This window comes from Balaenoptera borealis, assembly GCF_965194805.1.
Source record: "Balaenoptera borealis genome assembly, chromosome: 5".
In the NCBI taxonomy this organism is placed as follows: Eukaryota; Metazoa; Chordata; class Mammalia; order Artiodactyla; family Balaenopteridae; genus Balaenoptera; species Balaenoptera borealis.
Genome location: NC_138862.1, coordinates 23,445,256 through 23,471,602, shown reverse-complemented (window position 1 = coordinate 23,471,602; position 26,347 = coordinate 23,445,256). Strand labels below are relative to the sequence as shown.

The 26,347-nt window shown below is 31.8% G+C and overlaps 1 protein-coding gene across 4 annotated transcripts in view; it reads left to right on the top strand.

The window, feature by feature from the left end:
• The window catches only part of NCAM2 (neural cell adhesion molecule 2), a 494,475-nt gene that overhangs the window by 297,261 nt on the left and 170,867 nt on the right, over positions 1–26,347 (top strand). For all 4 annotated transcript variants that reach the window (XM_082391901.1, XM_082391902.1, XM_082391904.1 and 1 more), the window contains exons 6-8: positions 17,163–17,280; positions 22,517–22,677; positions 25,629–25,774. In XM_082391901.1, the coding sequence (XP_082248027.1) occupies positions 17,163–17,280; positions 22,517–22,677; positions 25,629–25,774 (425 nt within the window). The remainder of the gene's footprint in view (positions 1–17,162; positions 17,281–22,516; positions 22,678–25,628; positions 25,775–26,347) is intronic.

Genomic DNA, 26,347 nt, shown 5'->3' with positions numbered 1-26,347 from the left:
CCTTGGTGTCCATATGTCCATTCTCTACATCTGTGTCTCAACTTCTGCCCTGCAAACCGGCTCATCTGTACCATTTTTCTAGGTTCCACATACATGCATTAATATACGATATTTGTTTTTCTCTTTCTGACTTACTTCACTCTGTATGACAGTCTCTAGATCCATCCACTTCTCAACAAATGACTCAATTTCGTTCCTTTTTATGGCTGAGTAATATTCCATTGTATATATGTACAACATCTTCTTTATCCATTCGTCTGTTGATGGGCATTTAGGTTGCTTCCATGACCTGGCTATTGTAAATAGTGCTGCAATGAACATTCGGGTGCATGTGTCTTTTTGAATTACGGTTTGCTCTGGGTATATGCCCAGTAGTGGGATTGCTGGGTCATATGGTAATTCTATTTTTAGTTTTTTACGGAACCTCCATATTGTTCTCCATAGTGGCTGTATCAATTTACATTGCCACCAACAGTGCAAGAGGGTTCCCTTTTCTCCACACCTTCTCCAGCATTTGTTGTTTGTAGATTTTCTGATGATGCTCATTCTAACAGGAGTGAGGTGATACTTCATTGTAGTTTTGATTTGCATTTCTCTAATAATTAGTGATGTTGAGCATCTTTTCATGTGCTTCGTGGCCATCTGTATGTCTTCTTTGGAGAAATGTCTATTTAGGTCTTCTGCCCATTTTTGGATTGGGGTGTTTGTTTCTTTAATATTGAGCTGAATGAGCTGTTTATATATTTTGGAGATTAATCCTTTGTCCGTTGATTCGTTTGCAAATATTTTCTCCCATTCTGAGGGTTGTCTTTTCGTCTTGTTTATGGTTTCCTTTGCTGTGCAAAAGCTTTGAAGTTTCATTAGGTCCCATTTGTTTATTTTTGTTTTTATTTCCATTACTCTAGGAGGTGGATCAAAAAAGATCTTGCTGTGATTTATGTCAAAGAGTGTTCTTCCTATGTTTTCCTCTAAGAGTTTTATAGTGTCCAGTCTTATATTTAGGTCTTTAATCCATTTTGAGTTTATTTTTGTGTATGGTGTTAGGGAGTATTCTAATTTCATTCTTTTACATGTAGCTGTCCAGTTTTCCCAGCACCACTTATTGAAGAGACTGTCTTTTCTCCATTGTATATCTTTGCCTCCTTTGTCATAGATTAGTTGACCATAGGTGTGTGGGTTAATCTCTGGACTTTCTATCTTGTTCCATTGATCTATGTTTCTGTTTTTGTGCTAGTACCATATTGTCTTGATTACTGTAGCTTTGTAGTATAGTCTGAAGTCAGGGAGTCTGATTCCTCCAGCTCCATTTTTTTGCCTCAAGACTGCTTTGGCTATTCGGGGTCTTTTGTGTCTCCATACAAATTTTAAGATGATTTGTTCTAGCTCCGTAAAAAATGCCATTGGTAATTTGATAGGGATTGCATTGAATCTGTAGATTGCTTTGGGTAGTATACTCATTTTCACAATGTTGATTCTTCCAATCCAAGAACATGGTATATCTCTCCATCTGTTGGTATCATCTTTAATTTCTTTCATCAGTGTCTTATAGTTTTCTGCATACAGGTCTTTTGTCTCCCTAGGTAGGTTTATTCCTAGGTATTTTATTCTTTTTGTTGCAATGGTAAATGGGAGTGTTTCCATAATTTCTCTTTCAGATTTTTCATGTACTATTTTTCTAGATTCCACATATATGTGTTAATATATGATTGGGGCTCATTTTTATATAAGAAGTGAGTTTTGTGCTTCAATTCACCTATTTGCGTATGGATATCCAATTGTTTAAAAGCCATTGTTAGAAGACTATTCTTTCTCCATTGAATTGCCTTTGCACTTTGTAAAATAAAACTTTTAAAACATAGTTGGATTATAGGCATCTATTTCTGGACTATTCCATTCCACTAATCTATGTGTCTATCCCTGTACCATTATCTTACTGCCCTAATTACCATAAGTTTACATATACCTTAAAATCAAGTAGTATGATTTGTATGACTTTGCTCTTCTTCTACAAAAACGTTTTGCAAAATCTAGTTTCTTTGCCTTCCATTTAAACTTTAGAACATGTCTGTCTATGAAACAATATACTGCTGAGATTTTAATTAGAATTCTATAGAGTCGATATCAGTTTTGGAAAATTTTATACTTTTTTTGTTGATTCTACAAATGCATGAACAAGGTATGTCTCTCCATTTATTAATGTATTTTGTCTTTTTGCTTCATTTGACTTTTTGTAGTTTTCAGCATTCAGATCCCATACATGAGTTTTGTTTGATTAGTTTCTAAGCATTATATTTTTGGAAGTATGGATATGTTTTTTAAAAAAATTGGTTTCAGTTGTTTCTTGCAAGTATGTATATTGAAATATGATTTTTTTTGTGTATTTTTCTTATATTCTGTGACTGTATTGCGTACATATTTTAGTTCTAGGAATATTTTTGTAGATTCTTGGACTTTCAATGAAAACAATAGTGTATCTGCAAATTGTATTAAAGTTATTTATTCTTTTCCAATTGTATGCTTTTTATTTTTATTTCTTACTTAGGACTGCATTTGCCTTCCAGTATGATGTTAAATAGGAGGGTTGAGTGAAGACTTCCTTACTTGTTCCCAATTTTAGAAAAAAAGTATTCATTCTTTTACCTGAATGTTGCCTGTTAGCTGGACATTTTTGGCAAGATGTCTTTTATCAGGATAAAGAAGTCTTTTCCGTTCATGGCTTGTGAAGGGTTTTTATCTTGAATGGATGTTGAATTTTGTCAAATTCTTTTTCAGCATCAATTCACATTACTGAATAATTTTTCTTCTTTAAACTGTTAATAAATTGAATTATATTAATTGATTTTTCAGTATCGTGCCAGTTTTACAATTCACAGAATAAACCCCAATTGATGGTGATGTATTTTTTTGTATGTGTATTGCAGAATTTTATTTTCTAAAATTTCATTGAATATATTTGTGCTTACCTAAATGAGTGATATTGGTTTGTGTAGTTTTCTTTTCCTGTACTATCTTTGGTTAAGTTATCCTTATAATGCTGACCTCATAAAATGAGTCAAGAAATATTCCCCCCTCATGTTTTTTTAAAGAGATTGTGTAGAGATTGTATTATTTCTTTAACTTTTTGGTAAAGTTCAGAGGATAAACAATCTGCTTCTATAGATTTTTTTTTTTGGAAGGATTTTAACCACATATTACATTCTTTCAGTGGTTACAGAACTAGTTGAGTTACCTGTTTCATCTTGAGTTAGTTTCACTAGTTTGTGATTTTCAAGGAAACGTTACATTTCTTCAGCATTGTTGAATTTGTGTACATAGACTTGTCTGTATTATTTCTTTTTTAAAATTCTTTTACTGTATGTTGTTGCATCTGTAGTGAAATACCTTCAATTCCTGATATTAGCAATCTGTGTTATCTCTCCTTTTATCCTGGTGAGTCTTGCTAGAGGTTTATTAATTGTATTGATCTTTGAAAGAATCTTCATTGGTTTCTTTGAATTCTCCCTTGTTTGTTTTCTGTTTTTTATTTTACTGATATCTGTTCTTATTTGTAGTATTCTTTTTTCCTTCTGTTTGATACGGGTTTATTGTGCTCTTCTTTTTCTAGTTTCTTAGATTGGAAGTCACAAAGAGTGATTGTGAATTCATCTAATTCTTGTTTCCATTCTGTCAGTTTTTGCTTCATATACTTCACAGCTTTTTTGTGAGATGAATGCACATGTAAAGATTGTCATTTTTCTTCCTTTGGAAAATTGGCTCTTTTATCATTATGAAGTATTCCCCTTTATATCATGTAATTTTATTTGCTCTGAAATCTACTTTGTTTGATATTAACATAGCTACTCCAACTTTCTTTGGATTGGTGTTTGAACAATATATATTTGTCCATTCTTTTACTTTTAATCTACCTATATTATTATATTTTAAGTAGCTTCATTATAGAGAACATACAGTTGATTTAATTACTTTACTCATTCTGATAGTATATATTTTTTAATTCCTGAGATTAGACCATTTACATTTCTCTTAGATCTGCAATTTTTGTTTTGATTTGTTTTCAGTTTATTCTTTCTGCTTTCTGTCCTTCTATTTCCCCTTCTCTGCCTTCTCCTGGGTTTTGTGAATATTTTTAGTGTTCTATTTTATTTTATCTATTATGTTTCTGTCTATACATTTTTCTGTTTTTTTATGATTGTGCCTGCTATTGTGAATATGATGTGCCTCTAACTTAGAGCCAATATTTTACCACTATAATTGGATTGTAAAAATTGTAGCACCATATAGATCCTTATACTCCTCTCTTCTTTATGTCTTAGTAGTCTTCTATATTACATCCGAATTTAGTGAAAACCTTGTAGGCAATGTTAAGCATTTTTATTTCAATCATTAACTGTATTTTAAAGAACTCAAGGGGAGAACAGTCTATTATATTTACCTAGATATTTAACATTTCTCCTGCTCTTTCTTCATCCCTGAAGTCTGATGTTTCCTCTGATAGAATTTCTCTTTGTATGAATTTCTCTTTTGTCTGAAGAGATCCCTTTAGCAATTGTTTCGGATCAGGTTTACTGGCAGACATTGTATTACTCATCCTTTATCTGAGAACAATGATGTCTTTACCTTCATTTGTGAAAGATATCTTTGCTGAACACAGAACTTTATTTTGACAGATCTGTCTTTTTTGACACTTTAAAAATATCGTTTCACCTTCTTTTGACCTCCATTTGTTTCTGATAAGAAATCCACAGTTATTTGAATTATTGTTGTACTATAAATAACACACTTTTGTGTTTGTATATCTTTAGTTTTTAGCAGTTTGATTGTGACATGCCTGCAGCATGAACGTCTTTGGGCTTATCTCTTTGGGTTTCAAGACTACAGCTGGTTTTGAATCTGTGTTTTCAAAATCATTTGCCAATTTGGGAAGTTTTCAGACATTAGTTCTATAGATACATATACATAGGTATACTTATACAAATGTAGATGCATACATTTTCTATGATGTTTATTTCTCCTTTCCTTCTTAGATTTGATGACATTTTGGTGTTGTCTCACAGGTTCCTGAGGCTCTGTGTCTTTTTTTTTTTCTTCTTCTTTAATATTTTCTCCTTCTGTTTTGAAGATTGGACAATTTTTATTGGTAATTCGTTAAGTTCAGAAACTCTTTCCTCTGTCATATCCATTTAGCACACCCATGAATATCTTTGTTACTATAAATTTAGTTCTAATATTTATTCATTTATTTTTATTATACTGTATGTCTTTACAGGAACTGTCTTTCCATTTATTCTGAGGTAGTTCACCCTTACTCTTTGGAAAATGTTTAAAATAGTTGCTTTAAAGTAGTTTTTAGATAATAAAGCACGTTTCAGTATGTCACTGGCATTTAACACTAACATAAGATTTTCCTAGTTCTTCATAGGCCAACATTTTTTAGATTATATCCTGGATTTTGAATATTATGAGATTCTGGGTTTTATTTCAGTTCTTTGGAGAATGTTGATATTTTTATTTTCGCAGGCAATCAATTTATTTAAATTCAAACCACTTACTGTGACCAGCCTTCTGTGGTTTGTGGATTCAAAATCAGTTTCATTTTCAAAACTTTTGCACTGATTTTCAGATCGGTCTCACATATGAACCAATGGCCATTCCAGGACCTGTGGGGTAGGATGTCTCTTAGTTCAGTTCTCAACGTCTTTGTGCTGTTTAAGATTACATCCACACATTCATAGCTCAAGGCTGAGCTCAAGATTTCATAAATAACTTGATGTGGTTCCTTTTCCGAGCTCTTCCTACTCTTTTATCTCTCACATACTTACCTATCCCTTGAGTCTTCATTTTTCAGTCCTATAATCAGAAAACTGGGGTTTATTTATCCCCTCTCTACCACCAATGTGCCCTCATTCAGAGTCAGTTAGCCAGAGGAAAGAGAAAGATAAAAGCAGTAGGTATGTTTGCTTTGCCATCTTGGGACCATAACTCTTCTGATTAAAGAGGAAGATTGCCCTGTCTCAGACAGACACTTACAAGCTCCCTCCCTGCTGCCATTGTCACTACCAGGAGACTTCTTTCCTGCTCGTTGAACCTGAACTAGAAGGCTTCTCTTGGACCTCTCTCAGGCCATGCTGATTCCCACTTCTGGGTTTTGGACTGCCTTCAGTTCAGTCCAGGGATTCTGAAGAAAAAAAAATGGCTCTCTGATAGATTGTCTCCTAGTATTTGAAATTCTGATATTTTTCTATTAGCAATATACCTGCTACCATTTATATTTCAGAATCCTCAAACAGATTATCCATGCATTTTGTCTAAGTGTTACAGACAAATTGAGTGATAGAGACAAATGTAGAAGAGTTTCTCCAATTTACCCAGAATTGTAACTCTGTAATATTATTTTTAATATTATTGACATGTATGAGATCAGGGTTTTTTCCTCATTTCTTAACTCTAAAGAATTATTAAAGACATTAACTGGAATGGTGTACAGCAGCTCAGTTTTATTGCTACTCTATATCACTCCAGTGTTACTCAGAATATCTAGCTCACATTTTAGGAATAAGCTCAGGCTATTTATTGACTTTTGACAGTAGTATATTTAAGATCAAATATTTCTAAATTAGTTGAGGCAAAATTAAAAGACTTATAGGGGAAAAAATAAAAGAGGCTTCCACTCTTGTTCCTTTCTGCTATCACAGATGAAAATTATGTTGAGCTTACAAAACATAATTATGTAGGTCTTTTAAAAAATGTAATAGTAACTTCCCCAAATTATGAGCTATATAATCATTTGATGATTTCTTCTGGTATCTGCTCAGATATTATAGTAAACTGACAAGTTTTCAATAGAAAGATAACCCTTTCTCTCCAACATCTCCACCCTCATTCAACATTACTTTCATTCCTGTTACGTAAATGAGCCAAAGAAGGATCCTGTATATTGGTGCTAATGTTGTTTTCTTCTTCAGAGCAGGCTGGGGCCATTAGCTCAAAAACCTCACTAGCACCAAATTCAAAATTTTGTGTATTTTATATTTAAAATCCAGTGGTTTTAAATATAGCCCCAAATAAGCGTATTTTAACCATTTAGAATCAGTTTGCTTTGCACACCCTTCAAAACTGCACCCACCTTCTGCTAGCCACAGATAAGACTAACTCTGGACCTATGCAGGATCCCAAGTTACTGCTGCCCTCTGGAGCTCTCCAACTGAAAGACACCATGCTATGCTGATGAGTGACATCACATAGACACATAAGCTCACTACTCAAGTTCCCCTTTCTCTGAGGAATTTCCTTGCTCTCCTCCCCTTACGGGTGGTGTCCCTAAACACACACACACACACACACACACACACACACACACACACACACACACAAAGTCTCTGGAAGGTCTCCTGCTGTGAATAACTTATCTTCTCATGCAACCTGTCCAAGTGCCACCCAAATAAAGCCCATTGTGTACTGCTGCCACCTTGTTGTGTCTTTTTTCTTGATCAGTCATGAAATCCTTGAACTCACACTTCCCAACAGATACTTTTTCTCCAGAATTTCTCAAACGTGATCATTATTAATTCTCTAGGAATATGTTCTGAAACTTTATCCATTTAGATTAATCTTAAACATATACTATGGCTTTTATTTTAAATTTATTTTTTCTTGGCAGTTTTATATGACTTCTCTTTAAATGCTAATTTAAATTACTAAATTGTGTTCCACTTCATTTTGTTCCTCAGATGATCACAAAACTTTTTGTCTTAAGAACTCTTTTACACTTGTAAAATTATTGACAATCCCCAAAAGTTTTGTTTATGTGGATCATTTCTATTTTTACATATATAGATATATATCATATTATATTGTACATGGAAACTGAGACTTTTAAAAATATTTAATTCATTTAAATTTTAAAAAGTTAATTTATTATTTGTCAAAATGATAATCATGCTAATCTAAATAATGTATTTATGAAAAATAACTACATTTTGAAAAATAGTGAAAGAGTGGCTTTTTGTTTTTCACATTTTTGTGAGATTCTCTAATGTGTGCCTGAACAGAAGACAGGTGGATTCTCATATTTCCAGCTGCAAACTTTTGTGGCATATCTTTGAATGTGAGCAAAGGAATCTTTTAGATAAAGAGATTATTGAACTTTTCCTCCATTAGCATAATCAAATAACTTACATTTGCAGGAGAAAATCTATCATCACATAGACACATGGTTGGAAGAGAGCGGGCCTTGTAGATTCTCTAACTGGGTGTTGGGGACCTCAGGTGTCCTTGAAACATCCTTTGAGGACCTCTCCTATAAAATATTGTTAATCATAAAATGTACACTAAAAAAGGACAAAAATGGCCAACTTTAATGGTAAAATTTTTCATCAAGATGTCTAAAATCTTCGGATTTGTTTTGAGCTGATGGATTTTCCATATTAATTTTGGCCTTTTATTTAATTATTACCTCTTACAGTGGAAACAAAAGAAAATGAAAGTAATGTTTTCCATGCTTTCAACTGTAATTTTTCACGTGACTTTTCCCTAATAAGATTTTATTTGGGGGTTATATAGTTTGTAGACATTCAGCTATAAATTAGCTTTCTTAAATTATATGAAAATTATTAATTTCAGTTTTTATTGTTTTATTTTCTTATTTCCTCATTTATATTTTTTGGTTATAAAAATAATCCATTGTTGAAATAGAATATTGCATAATTACCACCAAGGGTAATTTGGAACATCTAATTTAGTCTTTAGTCAAAATTATATATTCACTTACCTTTTGACAAATCAATTTTACTTTGGGATAATTAGTTGCAGCATTGATTGCAGAAGATAAAGATTGTAATAGGTAGCTCTTTGGTCATACATACAGGTGACCAATAGTTCATCCACAGGGTAGAAGACTGTGCAATTTGAACAAGTGTGAAGAAATTCTTTATGTAGTGACATGAATATATCCTTTACATGTATCATTAACTTGAGAATAAAAACATGGTACAGAAAAGGGTATAGTTTGTAAAAGGAAAAAGGAAACAAAAATGTGTGTTAATACTTGCTTAAAGAAATATAAGTAATAAAGTGGTTAATGAGGAAAGGGTTTAGGTCAAGAATTCTGCATGTATCTTTTTATTTTATTGTATTTTTGAACCCGTGAATATGATCTATTTTAAAAGTCAAATTAAAAGAATATAAAAATCAGATTTATTTGGCAAAAACTTGAAAATACAGAAAAGCATAATGATGATAATGTACCAAATCTTCAGTTAACATTTTCTCAGTCTTTTGTACTTGTTCACTGAAGGTAATATTTATTTGCCACCGTTTCTCAGGCTTTCATATTATGGTTCACCAAGAATGGAATTTAAGATGGCAATGGAAACTTTTCCCTTGAAATTTTTTTAAAGCAACATAATAGGCCAATTTGATCCTCACTATCTCTTAATATGATGGTATCAAATAGAACTCTTACTGCTTTCCTCAGATAGGTTTGATTTTAAAACTCAGTGCTCATCAGATAATTTTAATTATGTTACTGATTTACTGTATTCACAAATTAGGAACAAATATGTGGAAAACACCTGCCAATTAGTTATTAATTCTAAATCAAGTACATTAAAAATATTGCTTGATTCTGTAGCAAGGCAGTAATACTAAGTATGCTGACACTCAAGATTGGAAACCACTGACTACATTTATATGAAAAGAACTATATACATTTGATCAATGAGCTAGATTTTCTTTCACAATGAAATTTTATAATTAGTTAGCTTTTTTATGTTAATCACTTGATATTTTGTATGTGTTTCGAGTTCCAAAAAAACTTAGTTCTATTAAATAGCACTTTAATTTGACCAACTTCATAAATATGAAATGGAAGATTAATGCAAGTAACCAGAACCAGTATTAATGAAAATTAAGGAAGGATAGGTGGTATAATAGTCTATGAGGCAGTAGTGAAGAGCAAAACAAACAAAAATAAAACAAATAAAGTTAAAAAACATGAATATTTGACATCATTGATGCCTGGTATGACCATTGGAAAGTAACAACATCAAAATCATGATGGAAATGCATTTTACGTAATTTAAATCTTACTGCATAAGGAGTGCCTATGTCATATTAAAACACCATTCTTTTTTACTACGTGGTATTATAAGCAATTGGTATATGAAAAATTGCTGAAGAGGTAAGTTGCAAAATGAAGGTACTTGCTTTCTTATCAAAGGAGGAGTCTTAGAATTAAACTGAAAAAATTGCAATTTTCTAGCATCCTTGAGTAATATGAATCAGCTTTGCAAATGTGGTTTCCTAGTTGTTTCACTTTTACCTCTCTTTAGTGTTTATATGCAATGGAAAGAACCATGTGCTGATGAAGGCATGGAAAGACCTGAGGAAAGAAACTAAATTATTTTCCATATACACTGAGAATAACGCTATCGAATGTTAAAGGTACAAGGTACTTTGGTGTTAACCTGGTCCATCTAGTCTCTTGACCAGGGCCTGAGATATCTTATGTTACTTTCCTTTTACATTGCTTCAATTTTGTGGTAAAATATACATAACATAAAATCAACCAGTTTAACCATTTTTTAAATGTACAGTTAGGTGGTATTATATACACTCGTAAGGTTGTGCACCAGTCACTACCATCCATCCTCATAACTCTTTTCATCTTGCAAAACTGAAACTGTATACTCATTTAACAGTAACTCCCATTCACCTCTCCATCCAGCCTCTAGCAACCACCATTCCACTTCCTGTATCTGTGTTTTTGACTACTCTAAGTGCACAATAAGTGGAATCATAGAGTATTTGTCTTTATGTGACCAATTTATTTCACTTAGCATAATGTCCTCAAGGTTCATTCATGTTGTAGATATACTACAACAAGTAGCTAGAATTTTCTTTTTCAAGGATGGATAATATTCCATTTTATGCATATACAAGATAATGCTTATCCATTTATTAATCTATGGACATTTGTATTGCTTCCACTTTTTAAATATTATGAATAATGCTGCCATGAACATGGATGAGCAAATATCTCTTTGAGGCCTTGCTCAAAATCCTTTTGAGTATATACCCATAAGTGAAATGGCTGGATCACATGGCAGTTGTATTTTTAATTTTTTGAGGAACCACCATACTGTTTTCCATTTTCCATTTTACCAATAATGCAAAAAGTTCCAATTTCTCCACATCCTCACTAACGCTTGCTATTGTACTTTATTTTTTAAATAGTAGCCTTCCTATTAGATATGAGGTGGTATTTCACTGTAGCTTTGACTTGCAGTTCCCTAAGGGTGCTGTTGAGGATCTTTTCATGTGCTTATCTGCCATTTGTGCATCTGCTTTGGATAAATGTCTATTTAAGTCCTCTTGCTCATTTTTGAATTGGGTTATGTATTTTTTTTGTTGCTGAGTTTTAGGAGTTCATTATCTATTCTGGATGTTAATCCCTTATCAGATATACAATTTTTAAATATTTCCCCCATTCTGCATGTTGCCTTTTTACTCTATTTTTTTGTTGTTGCCTACACCTTTGTTATCATATTGAAGAAAACATTGCCAAATCCGGTGTCATGAAGCTTTTGCCTTATATTTTTTCCTAAGGGTTTTATAGTTTGTAGGTCTGATTCTTTTTGAGTTAATTTTTGTATAGTGTCCTCTTATAATCCTTTTTTATTCCTTTGGAATTGTTAATGTTGTTTCGTTTCTGATTTTAATAATTTGAGTTTTATCTTTTTAAATCTTAGTCCATCTAGCTAAAGTTTTGTCAATTCGGTTGATCTTTTTAATAAACCAACTTACGGTTTCATTAATTTTGTCTATTATTTTCTATTCTCGATTTAAAAAAATTTTCTTCTAATATTTATTATTAATTTTCTTCTGCTAGCTTGGGTTGTGTTTATTCTTTTATTCTAGTTCTTTACGTTAAGATTAATTTTTGACATAACATATGGGCTATCCTGAGAAATGTCCTACATGCTCTTGAGAAAATGTGTTTACTCTCTTTTTTGGATAGAGTATTCTGTATATATGTGAGAACTAGTTGTGTATTGTGTTTATAAGTCCTCTATTTCCTTACTTATCTTCTGTCTGGTCATTCAATGCATTATCGAGACTGTATTGTTGAAGTCTCCAACTATTATTGTAGGACTATTTCTTCCTTCAATTATGTCAGTTTTTGCTTCATGTATTTTGACGGTCTACTATTAGGAGCATAAATATTTACAATTGTTATATTTTCTTGCTATATTGGAACATTTGTTAATATACAATGTTTTTCTCCTCTTGTAAACTTTTTGATTTAAAGTCTATTTTGTCTATTCATATAGTCACCCCTTCTCTTTTTTGGTTATTATATCTTTATCTTTTCACTTTCAATCTATTTGTGTCTTCGTTATTGACAGTGAATCTCTTATAGATAGGACATAATTTTATGATGTGTTTTTAGCCATTGTGCCAATCTCTGTTTATTGAAAAGTTTAATCTATTTCCATGTAAAGTAATTATTGATAAGGAAGGACTTACTTCTGTCATTTGGCTGTTTGTTTTCTAAATGTCTTATAGATTTCTTTGTCTCTCATTTCCTACGTTACTGTCTTCTTTTTGTTTAGTCAATTTTTTGTAGTGAAACTTTAAAATTCTTTTCTCATTTCTTTTTGTATATATTCTATACTTATTTTCTTTGTGGTTATTGGTGGTATTGCATTTAATGTCCTAAAGTTATAACACTCTAATTTAAATTTATACTAACTTAACTTAAATAAATATAAAAAACTCTGCTCCTTTAAAGCTTAACTCCATTCCTTTTAGTTGTTGATATCACAAAATTATATCTTTTTTCATTTTATGTCTCAAAACATGAACTGACAATTCTTTAAATTGCATTAGTCTCTTAAATTATGTAGAAAACAAAATCTGGAATTATAAGACATAGTTAAAATCATACTAATTTTTTTTTAATATATATTAGTCTCAAATCATGTAGAAAAAAAGTTCAGTTACAAACTGTTGTTACAGTAGTACTAGCTTTTTTATTGCCCATGTATTTACCTTTATTGAGCTCTTTATTTCTTTATATGGCTTTGAATTACTCTCTCGTGTCCTTTTATTTCATCTTGTAGGACTCCCTTGAGCATTTCTTGCGGGGCAGGTCTAGTGGTAACAAACTCCTCCAGCTTTTACTTATCTGAAATGCATTAATTTCTCCCTCACTGTTGAAAGACAGTTTTCAGGGATATAGGTTTCTTGGTTGACAGTTTTGGGGTTTTTTTCCTGTAACACTTTGAATATATCCACCCACTGCCATCTGTCCTCCAAAGTTTTTGATGCAAAATCTGCCGATAATTACTGAGGATCCCTTGTATGTGATGAGTCACTCTTCTCTTGCTGCTTTCCAAGGTTTTCTCTTTGCCTTTGCCTTTTGAAAATTTCATTATAATGTGTCTTGGCCTGGTCCTCTTTGAATTCATCTTAGTTGTATTTTGTTGAGCTTCTTGGATGTTTATATTCATAGCTAAACTTTTCAGCCATTATTTCTTCAAATATTCACTCTGTCCCTTTCTCTCTCACTTTCTTTCTGGGACTCCCACTGTGTGATTGTTGGTCTACGTGATTATGTCCCACTGGTCTTTTAGGCTGTATTCACTTTTCTTCAATCTTTTGGTTTTCTGTTTCTCAGATTCAAGAATTTTCATTGCCTTATTTCATATTCACTGATTCTTTCTTCTGCTTACTCAGATTTGCTTGTGAATCCCTCTAATGAATTTTTCATTTCAGTGATTGTAATTTTAAGATTCAGAATTTCTCTTTGGCTTTTTTTTAGGTTTTCTATATCTTTATAGGTATTTCCATTTTCTTCATATATTGTTTCCTTGAGTTTTTCCACTTCTTTCTTGAGTCCTTTGAGCATCTTTTAGACAGTTGTTTGAAAGTCTTTATCAAGCATATCTGCCCTCAGATCTTTTTCAGGGACAGTTTCTATTGATTTAATTTTTCTTTTGAATGGGCCATACTTTCCTATTTCTTTGTATGCCTTGTGATTTTTTCTTTCTGAAAACTGGATATTTGAACATAATAAGTGCTTCCTATGGAAATCAGATTCTTTCTCAATCCCAGGGTTTACTGTTACTGGTTATTATTATTATTATTATTATTATTATTATTATTGTTATTATTATTATTATTGAAGGCTGTCTCTATGTCAAAGATCAGCCTGAGATGTAAATTTAAGGTATCCTCAGGTATTTTCTAAGCCTACACCTTTCCCTGGACATGCATAGTCACTTTCTAATATGTACATTATATGCAGTTGTTTTTGAATGTCCTAGTGTTTAATGTCTAGCTCCCAAAATGGTAAAAAGAGAAGAATAAAGTGGGGACTAAAAGAATGAGAGTTCATTAAATCCCCTGGATCTCACAACGACTGTGGGAGGTATAACAACAATGGCCACTACCTCTTCATCTGCACCTCTGTGATCAAAAGCATCAGTCAGTGATCAGTGCACAGATCCTTGATATCTGAATGACAAAGTCCTTTTTGCCTATCCTGGCTTTCTTTGTGCAACCTACTCTAGGAACATGTGCACAGCTACCTGCCTCAGTTGGGGAGGGGGTTAGGTAGCTGCCACTGTACTAACAGCTGAAACTGACCAGTATTAACCACAGTTTATCTTCCATGTCTTTGCCTGGAAGTTGCAAGCATTCAATAGACTCCACAGTTTCAAGATAGTTACATTAGACAGATTCTGACAGTGCAGTTGTTGTGTAGTTGTGGAGACAGATGCCTGGTACTTCCTACTCTGCTATCTTCCCCAAGTCCTCTCTTATGTGAATGTCTAAGTGTCATGGAGCCTTAAAAGTAAAAACAAGAAAATGTAATTATGAAAAGGCTGAGTCTTAAGATTAGCAGTCCTCTGCCAGTTATAGGATCTACATGTGAATATATTTGATGATATACATTTAGGACAGATCTGAATAATCAATAAATTAGAAAATAGTTGCTTTCCCGACAATGGTAGAGTGGAGTTTGTTATCCTTATCCTGAATAAATTTGTAGAAATTATTGGTATTTGTTAATCAGAACCATACAAGTATTTCGTGGTTAATACCATATTATTTATCTTCCAAAAAACATTTGAAGGAAAGTGGGTGGGGAAAAAGACTGCAAGACCCAGAAGACACGTAGACTAGCTGGATTCCACTGTTGATGAAGGGGGATTAAGATGTCAAATTAGTGATGTCTTTGGTGCATAAGCAGCCAGTGAGGGGAATTATAACTTGAAGGTGAACCAAAGCTTCCATGTAAGTTATGGAGCTACTTCTCTACACATCCCCATGTTTCTTGAAGCTAAAATACGAAAACAGAAACTTACAAAGGATTGACTACTTAACGGGTACAGAACATAAATCTTGGTAAAGTTATTAAAACTGGACATTTCAGATATAGTCAAATGCCAAAACTATTTTTAAAAAGTTAAAATAGAGTAGATGCTGGTCTTGTGAGAAAAAAATAATCAGATGAAGTATAATTGTTACCTCTTTTAAAATTATTTAATCCAACTCAACAGTGAGTTCAGAAGCAATAAGGTAATATATGTAAAAATGCTGTACAGTCTAAACAGTAGCTAACAAACTGCCTGAACATCTTGACATCTGAACTAGTGAAAACCTCTGCAGATTTTGATGCTATTTTTCTTCAGAATAGTTCTAGAATTACTCTTCAAAGTACGTCAAAGTATCTAAACATGTAATATTAATATTTTTCTACTAATCTACACTATGAGTAAGAACACATATGTCATTAGCAGAGTTAACATACCATAAAACACAGAGATGAAGATTTGTTAATTCTTAGAGATCATCCAGCATATACGGTTCACTTTATAGATAAGAAAATTATGATAAAGAATAAATAACTTGTTTAGGTTAGTAACAGTAACAGGACAAGAACTGGAACATATGGCTCTCCATTTGAAAATGTTTCTATCTACATGAATACTATAGAATACTATAGTCAAATTTCAATGACTTAAAATGCAGAGTTAACATCTGAAAAAAGAAAAGTCCATCCTATTGTAATACTAGTAATTATTATGTTACTTTACAGCCAGCATGTCATGTCATGCACCTTGTATCTAAATTCATAAAGGCAGAAACTTGATTAATTGTGCTTAATTACTAAGATACATATTAGTTCCTATCCCCACCATCAATTGTGATAATGCAACATCAGTGTTGACCTGAGTGCTATTGTAGAGATATTTAATTAAAATCACATTTCTAAATGCCTGTCTGGTCATGTTGTTTAGGATATGTAAAATCAAATATATTAAATAATTAATTTTAGGAATATCATTTCATCATATTCAATTGAAAAATCGTAAAAGTGTAAATTAAATAAAAATTTATGCTTTACTTTGAAATTTTAGCTTCTGTTATGGATGTCATTGATTTGTTTATTGCAAACAGTGCATTTCAGTAACAGTTTCAACGTGTTCAAAATGTGCAACATACACAGTTTTTGCAATGTAATTAGTTAGAAATTGGGGAAGCTTAATTTTAAAATTGAATTGTTCATGAAAATCTATTTCATACTCTCTATGGATTAAGCAGTTTCTCTTCATAAAATGTTCTATAGTTGTTTGAAGAAATTAAGTGTAGTTAATCAGAAAGAACATTATGGTTTGACACTTAATTTGAAAGCCCTGTCTTGAAGCAGTGAATGCTTGCTTATAGAAGTACATACACCGATGAGAACCCAAATAGGAAATCCATTTATGCTCCAAGTAGATCTCAGTATTGATGTAAGTCAGGGTGGTATTGTCTGACTTTCTGTAAGAAATAGTTCATAAAAGTGTGTGTATATGTAAATATATATATATATTTGCTAAAATGTCTAGTTTATTTTTAGTCTAGTTTAATAGATTAAAAATAGTAAAACAGCATTACAGTGAATTATCTAATTATTGTACATTAGAAAGCAGATCAGTGATTTTAGTCATTTTACTATGCAACCAAGTCAGTCCTCTTGATATAAGTACAGAAGTGAACTATCAAGTTGTAAAGCTTAGCTTTAAAAGAAAAAAAACAACAGTAAAAAAGTCCCAGTGGTGTTGGTAAAATGTTTTTCATCTCTATTTAATCTACATTCATCTGTTTTTCAGTGCCGCCAGCAATCACAATGCCTCAGAAATCCTTTAATGCCACAGCAGAGAGAGGAGAGGAGATGACATTTTCCTGCAGAGCCTCTGGCTCTCCTGAGCCCACCATTTCCTGGTACAGGTAGGTTATGTACCCACATCCCTTTGGCTTGTGTCCATAGTCGGGCTTCTGGAAAAATATTTACAGTCTTATCATTTTGTCCAGAATGGAAACATTGTTTTTGAATTTCAGTTGAAAATGATTTTCGTTTTCAGTTAAGTTGGCTAAATTAACTTGTTAAAGAGAGCAACAGAATGATTTAACACAAGTCAAAGGCTGCGCTCATAGCCCTGGTCATTCTATCTAAAAAGCATGTTTCTGGCCAAAATGGGCCCAGGAGCCCTGTGACAAATTCAGCCATTTTATTGTTCCTACTAGAGAGTACCCACAAGTGGAAATTCTAGTATGGGTGGCACCACTGTTGTATGTGTACAAAATTATATTTTATTAAATATAATTGTATATTTTATTTGTGTACCATATTATTACAGAAAAAGCTAGTTGTGTAGAATTAAATTTCAATAAATTTAATGTTATGTAACAAAAAGTTCAAATGAATAAATTCTCTATTCTAAATCTATTGTTTTACAGTTCACTTTTATATTTTTTTTGAATTTTTAAATGCTATTTGATTTCTATTAACATCAAACAGATATCAAAATATTCCACTCTTTTAGGTTGTGGCTCACACTGTTAAAAGGGAGACAATTAAAGTTTAAAAATGGACAGCCTTTTAAATATGTATTAGTTATTAATTGAGGTTACTACTCAAGCAAATCTGTAAATATTTATAGAATCACTTCTATACTTCATAAATCATATACTATAAGAATAGTCACAAGAAAACAATTAGAAATTTACATTCAAATTGGCAAAAGTGTCCATAATAAGGATTAGGTTTTAAAAAAATATTTTAAGGAGAATAATTGAAATTCAAAACTATTTTTTATTACTTTCTGAACATTTACTGATACTATCTTCAAGTTTCAAACCTTTATCCCTTTAACATAGCAGGTAGCAATAAACAAGATATTTCTTCAGACAGGTGTTTTTAGAAGTTCTTTGCAGACAATAATTCCTTTCTGACACACTGTTGGTATTTTTAAAGGGATTACACATCAAGCATTAACACATTCACCCCAGATAATTATCGTGTATCTCAGAGACTTCTGGTTTCTAGTGTGTATCCTTAACAGTCAATATTAGATCTAATCACAGTGAGGAAAAGCTCCTGGATCATTCATTACAATGAACAAATATTGGTCTAGAGTCTTATCCTCATCATTTTATCTTTCCGGAGAGACTGACTTTCAGTTTAGACTATTTTCTTAAAGTTTAGCATTTGTTTAAAATTCTCATATGTAAGTGGAAATATAATTATCATACAGCCTAGAATAAATCAGATTCAGAGGCTAATATAATTGAATAATTTAAATTCATGATTTTGCACCTCCATTTTTTCATATGGCATTAGCCTCATTGTTTGTATGGAATAAAATAATAATTATTCTAGTTGCTGGATGTATAATATATAATGCGAGAATGGGAGTATGTGATAGTGTTCTTAACAGAGGTAAAATTGGTATCAGAGGGAAGTTTTCATTGTGACATATTTATCTATAGATATAGACATGTTATCTTTGTGAAAAAAATTCCAAAAAGTATTAAGGCAGCAATGCAGAGAGAAAAATCCAGACACTACCCGTTGCATAGAGATAATATCTCCAAGAGGTATGAGTGAAACCGGTAAAGAAGGTAGTTGAAGAACAAACATTGAGGAAAAATAAGAAATTTTCACAAAGAGAACCAGGAACACTTGGTGACATGAAAACCAAAGTGGGAGTAAAAGCAGAAACTCTTAATATCACTTTCTTCGTTTCCATTCAAATGTTTCTTCTACTTCTATTGAGAATACCATATGGATTTTTATTGTTAGCCCTTTAAATTGGTGAATTCCATTGATTTTCAAATGCTAAAACAACCTTGTGTTCCTTGGAACGAACTCACTTGTAATGTCTAATCTGATTTTAATCCCAGCAGAGTATTTTTCTTCATTCTATTTTTTACGTCTATAAGTTTGATGGAGGCCTTTTTTTGTCTTCCATTTCTCTCTTACCATGCTCATATTTTAATTCCTTTAACATATAGAATATATTTTAATAGCTATTTTAATGGTCTTGTCTACTAATTCTATCATCTGTATCGTTTCTGGATCTTTTTTATTGATTAATTTTTTTCCCCTTTTTATAGGTCATATTTTCCTACCTATTTACTATCCTGTCAATTTTTTACTGGGTTTCAGACATGGAGAGTTTTATGTTTTGAGGTGTTGGATATTTTCATGTTCTTTTACTTTAGCTTTGAATGGAGTTAAGTTACATGGGGAAAGTTCGATCTTCTTGAGGTTGCTTTTAGGCTGTTTTAGGTGGATACATAACAAGCTGCAGTCTAAGATTAACTTGGATTCATTACTGAAGCAGTATTCTTGCAAGGAGGCAATTTAATGTGTTTAAATTTGTGTTTTAGGAGGTCTTTCTACTCTGGATGATAGGGATGCAAATTATTCCTGGTCTTTTGTGAGCTCCTGGGATTGTTGTGCTTTATCTTTTCCAATGGTCCTTTCCTTACTCTTGGAAAACCTTACTGGAGTACACTCACTGATTAGTACTCAGTTAAAGATTGGTTGGAAACCTCTGCAGATCTCTGTAGTTCTCCTTCTTGTGCCTTCTTCTCACATTTTCTTACCTGCAAATTCTAGCCACTTTAACTTGTATCAACTGAGAATTCTGTCTTCCAATTCAGATACGCTGCCTGACTCTGTATGGGTTCTTCCTCTCTAAGGGGCAGTCTGGAAACTGCCTTCAGGTAGTAAGCTATGGTGGTCCTCAGAGGTCACTGTCATGTGCTACCTGTTGACCAGTAGTTGAAAACTGTTATTTAATCTCTGTGTCCAGTGTTTGTGTTGTTTAAAATGAGAGAGTAAATATGGTTTTGTTACTCCACTATGGTCAAGAGTGGAATTGTTCTCCCTTTTTTATCATTTCCATCAATCCTCTAATCCTAACCCTTACTTTCTTTTGCCTGGAAAAGCGGCATTTAGAGAAGTGGTTAGAATTTCAAAGGATGGCCCCATAGAATTTCATCAGAATCCTTTGGGAGTCTTTTTCAGACATTGACATTCCACAGAAATGTACTATGAATAACAATGAGTACTTTCTATATAATGGGTTTGTTGAGAGAGAAGTATTAAGACCTATTACCTGAGTTATTATTCTTTAATGATGTTTTTAAATTGAACTCTTTAAGGGAACATAATCTTTACAACCTGACTTCCTTTAAATTCTTCAAGACCTATCTATCCACTTCAAAGCTCAGATCATGGATTTTTTTTCCCACAAAAATTCCCAGAGTATTCCAGCCATCATCTTTTCCATTCTCTTTTATTATAATAGATCCCCTACCCCACCCCTCCCAACACACACACACAAAGTTATGAATAAATGTATTAATGGGATCTATATTACCCTCTATTACTATCAATCAGACTATGAATTCTTCGTGATAGGTGGCCCTGTCTCACTCATTTGCTATACTTCAAACCTTTAGCACAGTATTTCACATGAAGTACAGAAATAATCTCTTTATCATAAAGAACACTAGAACTTAGTTAACCTGCTGCTTATATTACAAACTAAACCTAAGTCTCTTCATCTGTGAATTGACAGGTGGGGAAATCATACTTAAAATTTAGTTCTCTGATCTGTGAATGAGGGTGGAGAGGGAAAATGCACATCTGTGAGCTAATTGTATTTAACCAGGTTAATAATATAGGGAAAGTGTTTCCTAAGCCACAAATTGCTGAAACTTCTAGTCGATGATGACGATGATGATGATAATGAGACAAATGAATACTTTTTTATTTACTAGATTAAGAAATATATTATATCACTAATTGTGGTGAAAGCCTTATCCATACCTAAAATTCTAGGCAAAAATTCTGAAATCTTGTCATTATTTATACTTCTAAATATTTGATTAGTAAAAATATGAAAAAAAACCCCAGAAAAGTACAGAGCACTATATACTTTTGTCACTAGTATTTAGTAAGGCCTAATTTTTCACCACTCATGAATTTTTGCACATTTCATGTTGTGTTAACACATGTCAATAAAAACTGGAAAAATAGATGTTATTGAGTCATAGAAAGACAAGGACTGTGTTAAGATATGTGGCAGTACTTTCTAGAAAGCAGAACTAGAATTCACTGCAAAGATCATTTAGAGTATCAGAAAAATATTCTGTTTCATTCTAGGTAAGATTTTTAATAATCCTTTTAGATATTCTTCTTTTTTAATTTACACTTGTATGGACAAGTAAATCCCCCCACACCTAAAGGTAGATGTTAAATTTTTACATTAGTGGGTCTTAAAATCAATTAATTGTCCAAAATACCATGTTGGCAAGTAAAAAAGGAGAAAGAAAAGGAGAAGGAGGAAGTGGAGATGAGGAAAATAAATTTGCCTGGAAAAGAATGTACAATATAAGACTTCACACGTATTAAGATTTCAGATTTAAATGCATGTAAAATATTTATTTTTACTGTAAGTTGTTGTAAAACAAGTTTGAAAGATGTTGTTTTAATGAACAACAAAACTAGAATTGAAAAAAAATGAACACTATTTCAGTCCAGAAAGACCTTGGAAACTACTTAAAAATACTTATATCTGAGAAAAATTTCTTCTCCTCACTAATGAATTAAATTGTTATACGCAGCATAATTTCTATAACTGTTTTCATGTAATTCTTTCCTCTTACCCTTTTATTGGCAGTACCTATGTGCAATATAAATTCATTATTTATTTAAATTGCATTTACTTTGTCTTTGAAGGGTGTTTCCATAGAAATTATTTTAAACGTGTCCCTGGAACCTAGTAAAGAATTACATTTCATAAATATGTGTTGCCTCACCAACATGAAATGTGTGTTTGGAATTAAAGTCAGCAAATAAAACTTTTTTTTTTTGCTAATAATCAAAGTGAAAATTGAATAAAAGTGTTTTTTGCCTAAGATGAGTTTCAACACGGCTCAAACGTTATTCTTGTCTCTAAAGTCAAAACAACTTTAAAGTATAATTTTAATATTTGTGTATTAAATTCTATTGAGCTAGTAAAAGTATATGTTTGACTGGAATATAGCTTTATCTGTCAATGACAGTAGCCATGAAATATTGACAATTACAGGTAAAAAATTTTAGTATGATCTGCTCTTGAGTTATGAAGTCAGATTTATGAAGATGAACCTCTGTTTTCTTCTTTAGGAATGGCAAGTTTATTGAAGAAAATGAAAAGTACATACTGAAAGGAAGCAATAAAGAACTCACTGTCAGGAACATAATCAATAGTGATGGGGGCCCGTATGTCTGCAGGGCCACAAACAAGGCAGGAGAAGATGAAAAACAGGTGCTTCTCCAAGTCTTTGGTAAGTATTATAGCATAGTAGTTAAAACTGTAATGTCTAGTGGGGGGTCTGAGTCAAATTTTACTCTGTCACTTATATGAGCTATTTAAATTTCCAAACCTGAGTCTCAGTTTTCTCATCTCTAAAATATATTTTAAAATTGCAGCAACCAGATAGAATTATTTTAAGAATTATATGAGATTATACATGTAAATTTTTGTAAAATATTTGCTGACTAATAACAGAGGCTGGAAGAAAATTCATTTAAATTACACATATTGGGATCTATTATATTATATATGGGTTGATCTTCATAAATCTTTAAATGACATATGTTGGGATCAGTTTTACTTTTAATATATTAATACTTCAAAAGAGTTCACCTATAAGGCTATAATTTGGAAACATTGACTTGTAACCATAATTAAATACTCCCTTTTCATTTTACTAAAAGGAAATGTACATAAATATCTTCCATATTTACCAAGAGCCATATTGCCTTCTTTGGGGAGCTTACAGAGAGTAGAAAACCAGTAAATTAATTTATAATTATTGATTTAGCCCCTATTATATTTGCAAGAGGAAATAATTTTGCTGGTGAATATTTAGAATATGATTGTTCTCTTTTAAAAAGCAAACACTAAAAATTATAGGCACTACTAATATTTAGTATGCTTTCTCCATTTTTAAAAACATTGTTATCAAAAAGCTTTCACAACAAAGAAAGGGGAAGGAAGGAGGGAGTACTCTATAAGAGTAAATGCTCTTTGGTGACCTAAATGAGAAGGAGATACAAAAAAAAAGAGGGGATATATGTATACGTATAGCTGATTCACTTTGCTGTACAGTAGAAACTAACACAGTATTGTAAAGCAACTATATTCCAATTAAAAAAAAAGAATAAAATAATACAAGTATGAATCTGGTATTGAACTTTAAAAAAAAAAGAAATTACAGAACAAACAAACAACTACAGGACTTCTTTAACAAATAAATTAGGTGGGGACAGTAATTAAATATGGATCAAAATAGACATAAGAGGAACCTCAACCAATCACAGTATATAGACCTCATTTGGATCTTGATTCAAACAAATCAACTGTACAAGGTTTTATGAGACAACCAGGGAAATTTGAACACTGAGTAATTGATTACTAATAAAGTTGTGTTATGTGTTATAACAACAACAACAACAAAAAGAGTAAGAAGGACCAGTGGTTGCAGTTGGCAGAAGCAACCATATTACTTAGACCAAAAGATGAATGGTAATACATGTGTGGACACACCCTCTGCCAGCTGGTCCTGTAGTAGCTGTAACAGAAATGTTTTCTATACTAGGGAGATTTTCATAAAGCTTATATTCTAACAAAATAAGACAGACAATAAAGAATATACCAAACAATAAAATAAAATTTTATTAAAAAATAAAATTGGAATAATAAGATGTTCTAAGAAGAAAGTGAAACTAGATTAATCAGGTAGTGTTGGGTAAAAAGAGCTGTTATTTTGGAGATAATGGTGTTGGAAAGTTACTCATAAGGGTAATGTTTAGATGTGTTTACATAAAAATCTTTAACAATGAGAAATCAACAAACCTATGAGCCAGGAGAAAATTGTTCACATAGAGGGAAGAGTAAACAAACTTAAAATTATTAGAAATTATAGAAAGCATCTAATTTGTTCCATCAGTATTTCCCACTTAAGAAAATGTTCTCTTTAAAACGTACAATGCTAAATATGACTCAGTGTAAAAATAAATTAATAATTAGAAATGATAGTGTTTGAGATAATTCCAAAGGGTAAATAATCTCAATCTATCTCAATGAGCTCATATGAAATATTTAGTTACTTTTTAAAATTAATCTGGCAGTGAGTAAGAACACAAAGAAAGTTTCTAATATTTTTGTCCTTTCAAATAGAAAATAATGAATGAAATATGCCATATCACTGTTGTAATCACTTTGTATAGTAACACTGAACAGATTTGTATTGTGTTTGACACAAAAGCATGTATATAAAGTGGAAATAAAACTAAATCCATTAAAGTCAATGGAGTAAACACTGAATTGTAAAAATATATATGCCATGTTTCTGATATCAGGAATCTAATTTTCTAGGATTAAGAACAATTTATTTATATTTCATAATTGATTGCATTTGGTGATTAAAAAGAAACCTGTTACTTGTTCTGAAATAATAAGTGCTGGCTTTTATCACTTCTAGGTTCAAACAAATAAAAACTTAAGAAATGCCGGTAATACAGAATTTAAAAACTTAAAGATCTTTGGTATATGTAAATTTGTGGAGGGACGTAATTTTTAATATTAATATAATTTAAATTACAAGACATGATGTTTTGGTTTTTACAGAAGTCATAACTGTAAAGAAACAATTATCTACAATATGGAATAATATTAAGGTAGTCTGAGGTCAAAATAAATCAGCTAGAATAATAAAGGTAAATAGAATGTATATATATTTACTTGATAAATATTTTAAACATTGCACATAATTACACTTACTACATATTCAGAATACAGTCATTATTTTTCCTGTTTGGTGAAATTGTTTTTAAAGTTTAAGAGATAATCACTACATAAGCAGATGTCATACACAGACATACACACAGAAGTACTCATGTGACTTTAAAAGAGGAAAATTTTATTTTTTAGCTTGAAGAGGAAAAAATAATAAAGTGGCTTTTAATTGACAAAATCTTGGAAGGAATTATACTTTTTATGTTGGTTTCTAAACCACTTAAAATTATTTTTGTAATCATAATCAATAGCATTATTTTCTAGTTTTTTCTCCTATAATTTGCAACTCTCCTGGCACTCTTATAAAGCAAAGCATGACACTATATCTGCTCAAAGTTAATAATTCCATACTATGCTAAAGGGTACTTAAATGGTCACCATGAATAATAATATTTTCCTCCAATACAGATTGAATAATGTATATATTTTTTACAGTACAGCCTCACATAATACAGCTTAAAAATGAGACTACATATGAGAATGGTCAAGTCACATTAATATGTGAAGCAGAAGGGGAGCCTATTCCAGAAATCACTTGGAAAAGAGCAGTGGATGGCATCACTTTTTCCGAAGGTGATAAGGTAACAGCTATTTAATATATAGTGTTTTTCAAAACTATCGTATTGGGTTGGCCAAAAAGTTTGTTCGGGTTTTTCCGTACCATCTTATGGAACTTTTGGGCGAACCAATTTTCAGTGTTTTGCATATAATTAAATATCACATTGGACTCCAATTTATCAAGTAACTTATACGAATACAATAAATGGTTTAATTCTTAAAAAGGTGACTCTACCACAGTCAGCCTAAAAATAAATTCAGAGGAGAAAAAAGTCAAATTGTAATATTTAAAGTTGTTTTTCATTGAGCCAAAAATCTTAGGTTGTTAATATTGTTTCTTAAGTTTGCCTACACGCAAACTTTTGGTATATACTGTATCTATAAAATATCTTATTGCAATTTCAATTCCTACACCTTGTGCTGTGAAAATGAAAATAATTTAAATTCACAAAATTCTGGCTGTCATTTAACTCTTAACTCTTTAGAATTATCTTTATGCAGTAGGACAGTAGGTTTCTGCCTTTATATAATCTATAACCTAATAAAGACCAATAAGTACAAACACAACAAAATACAGCATTTTGGTAAATGTCACT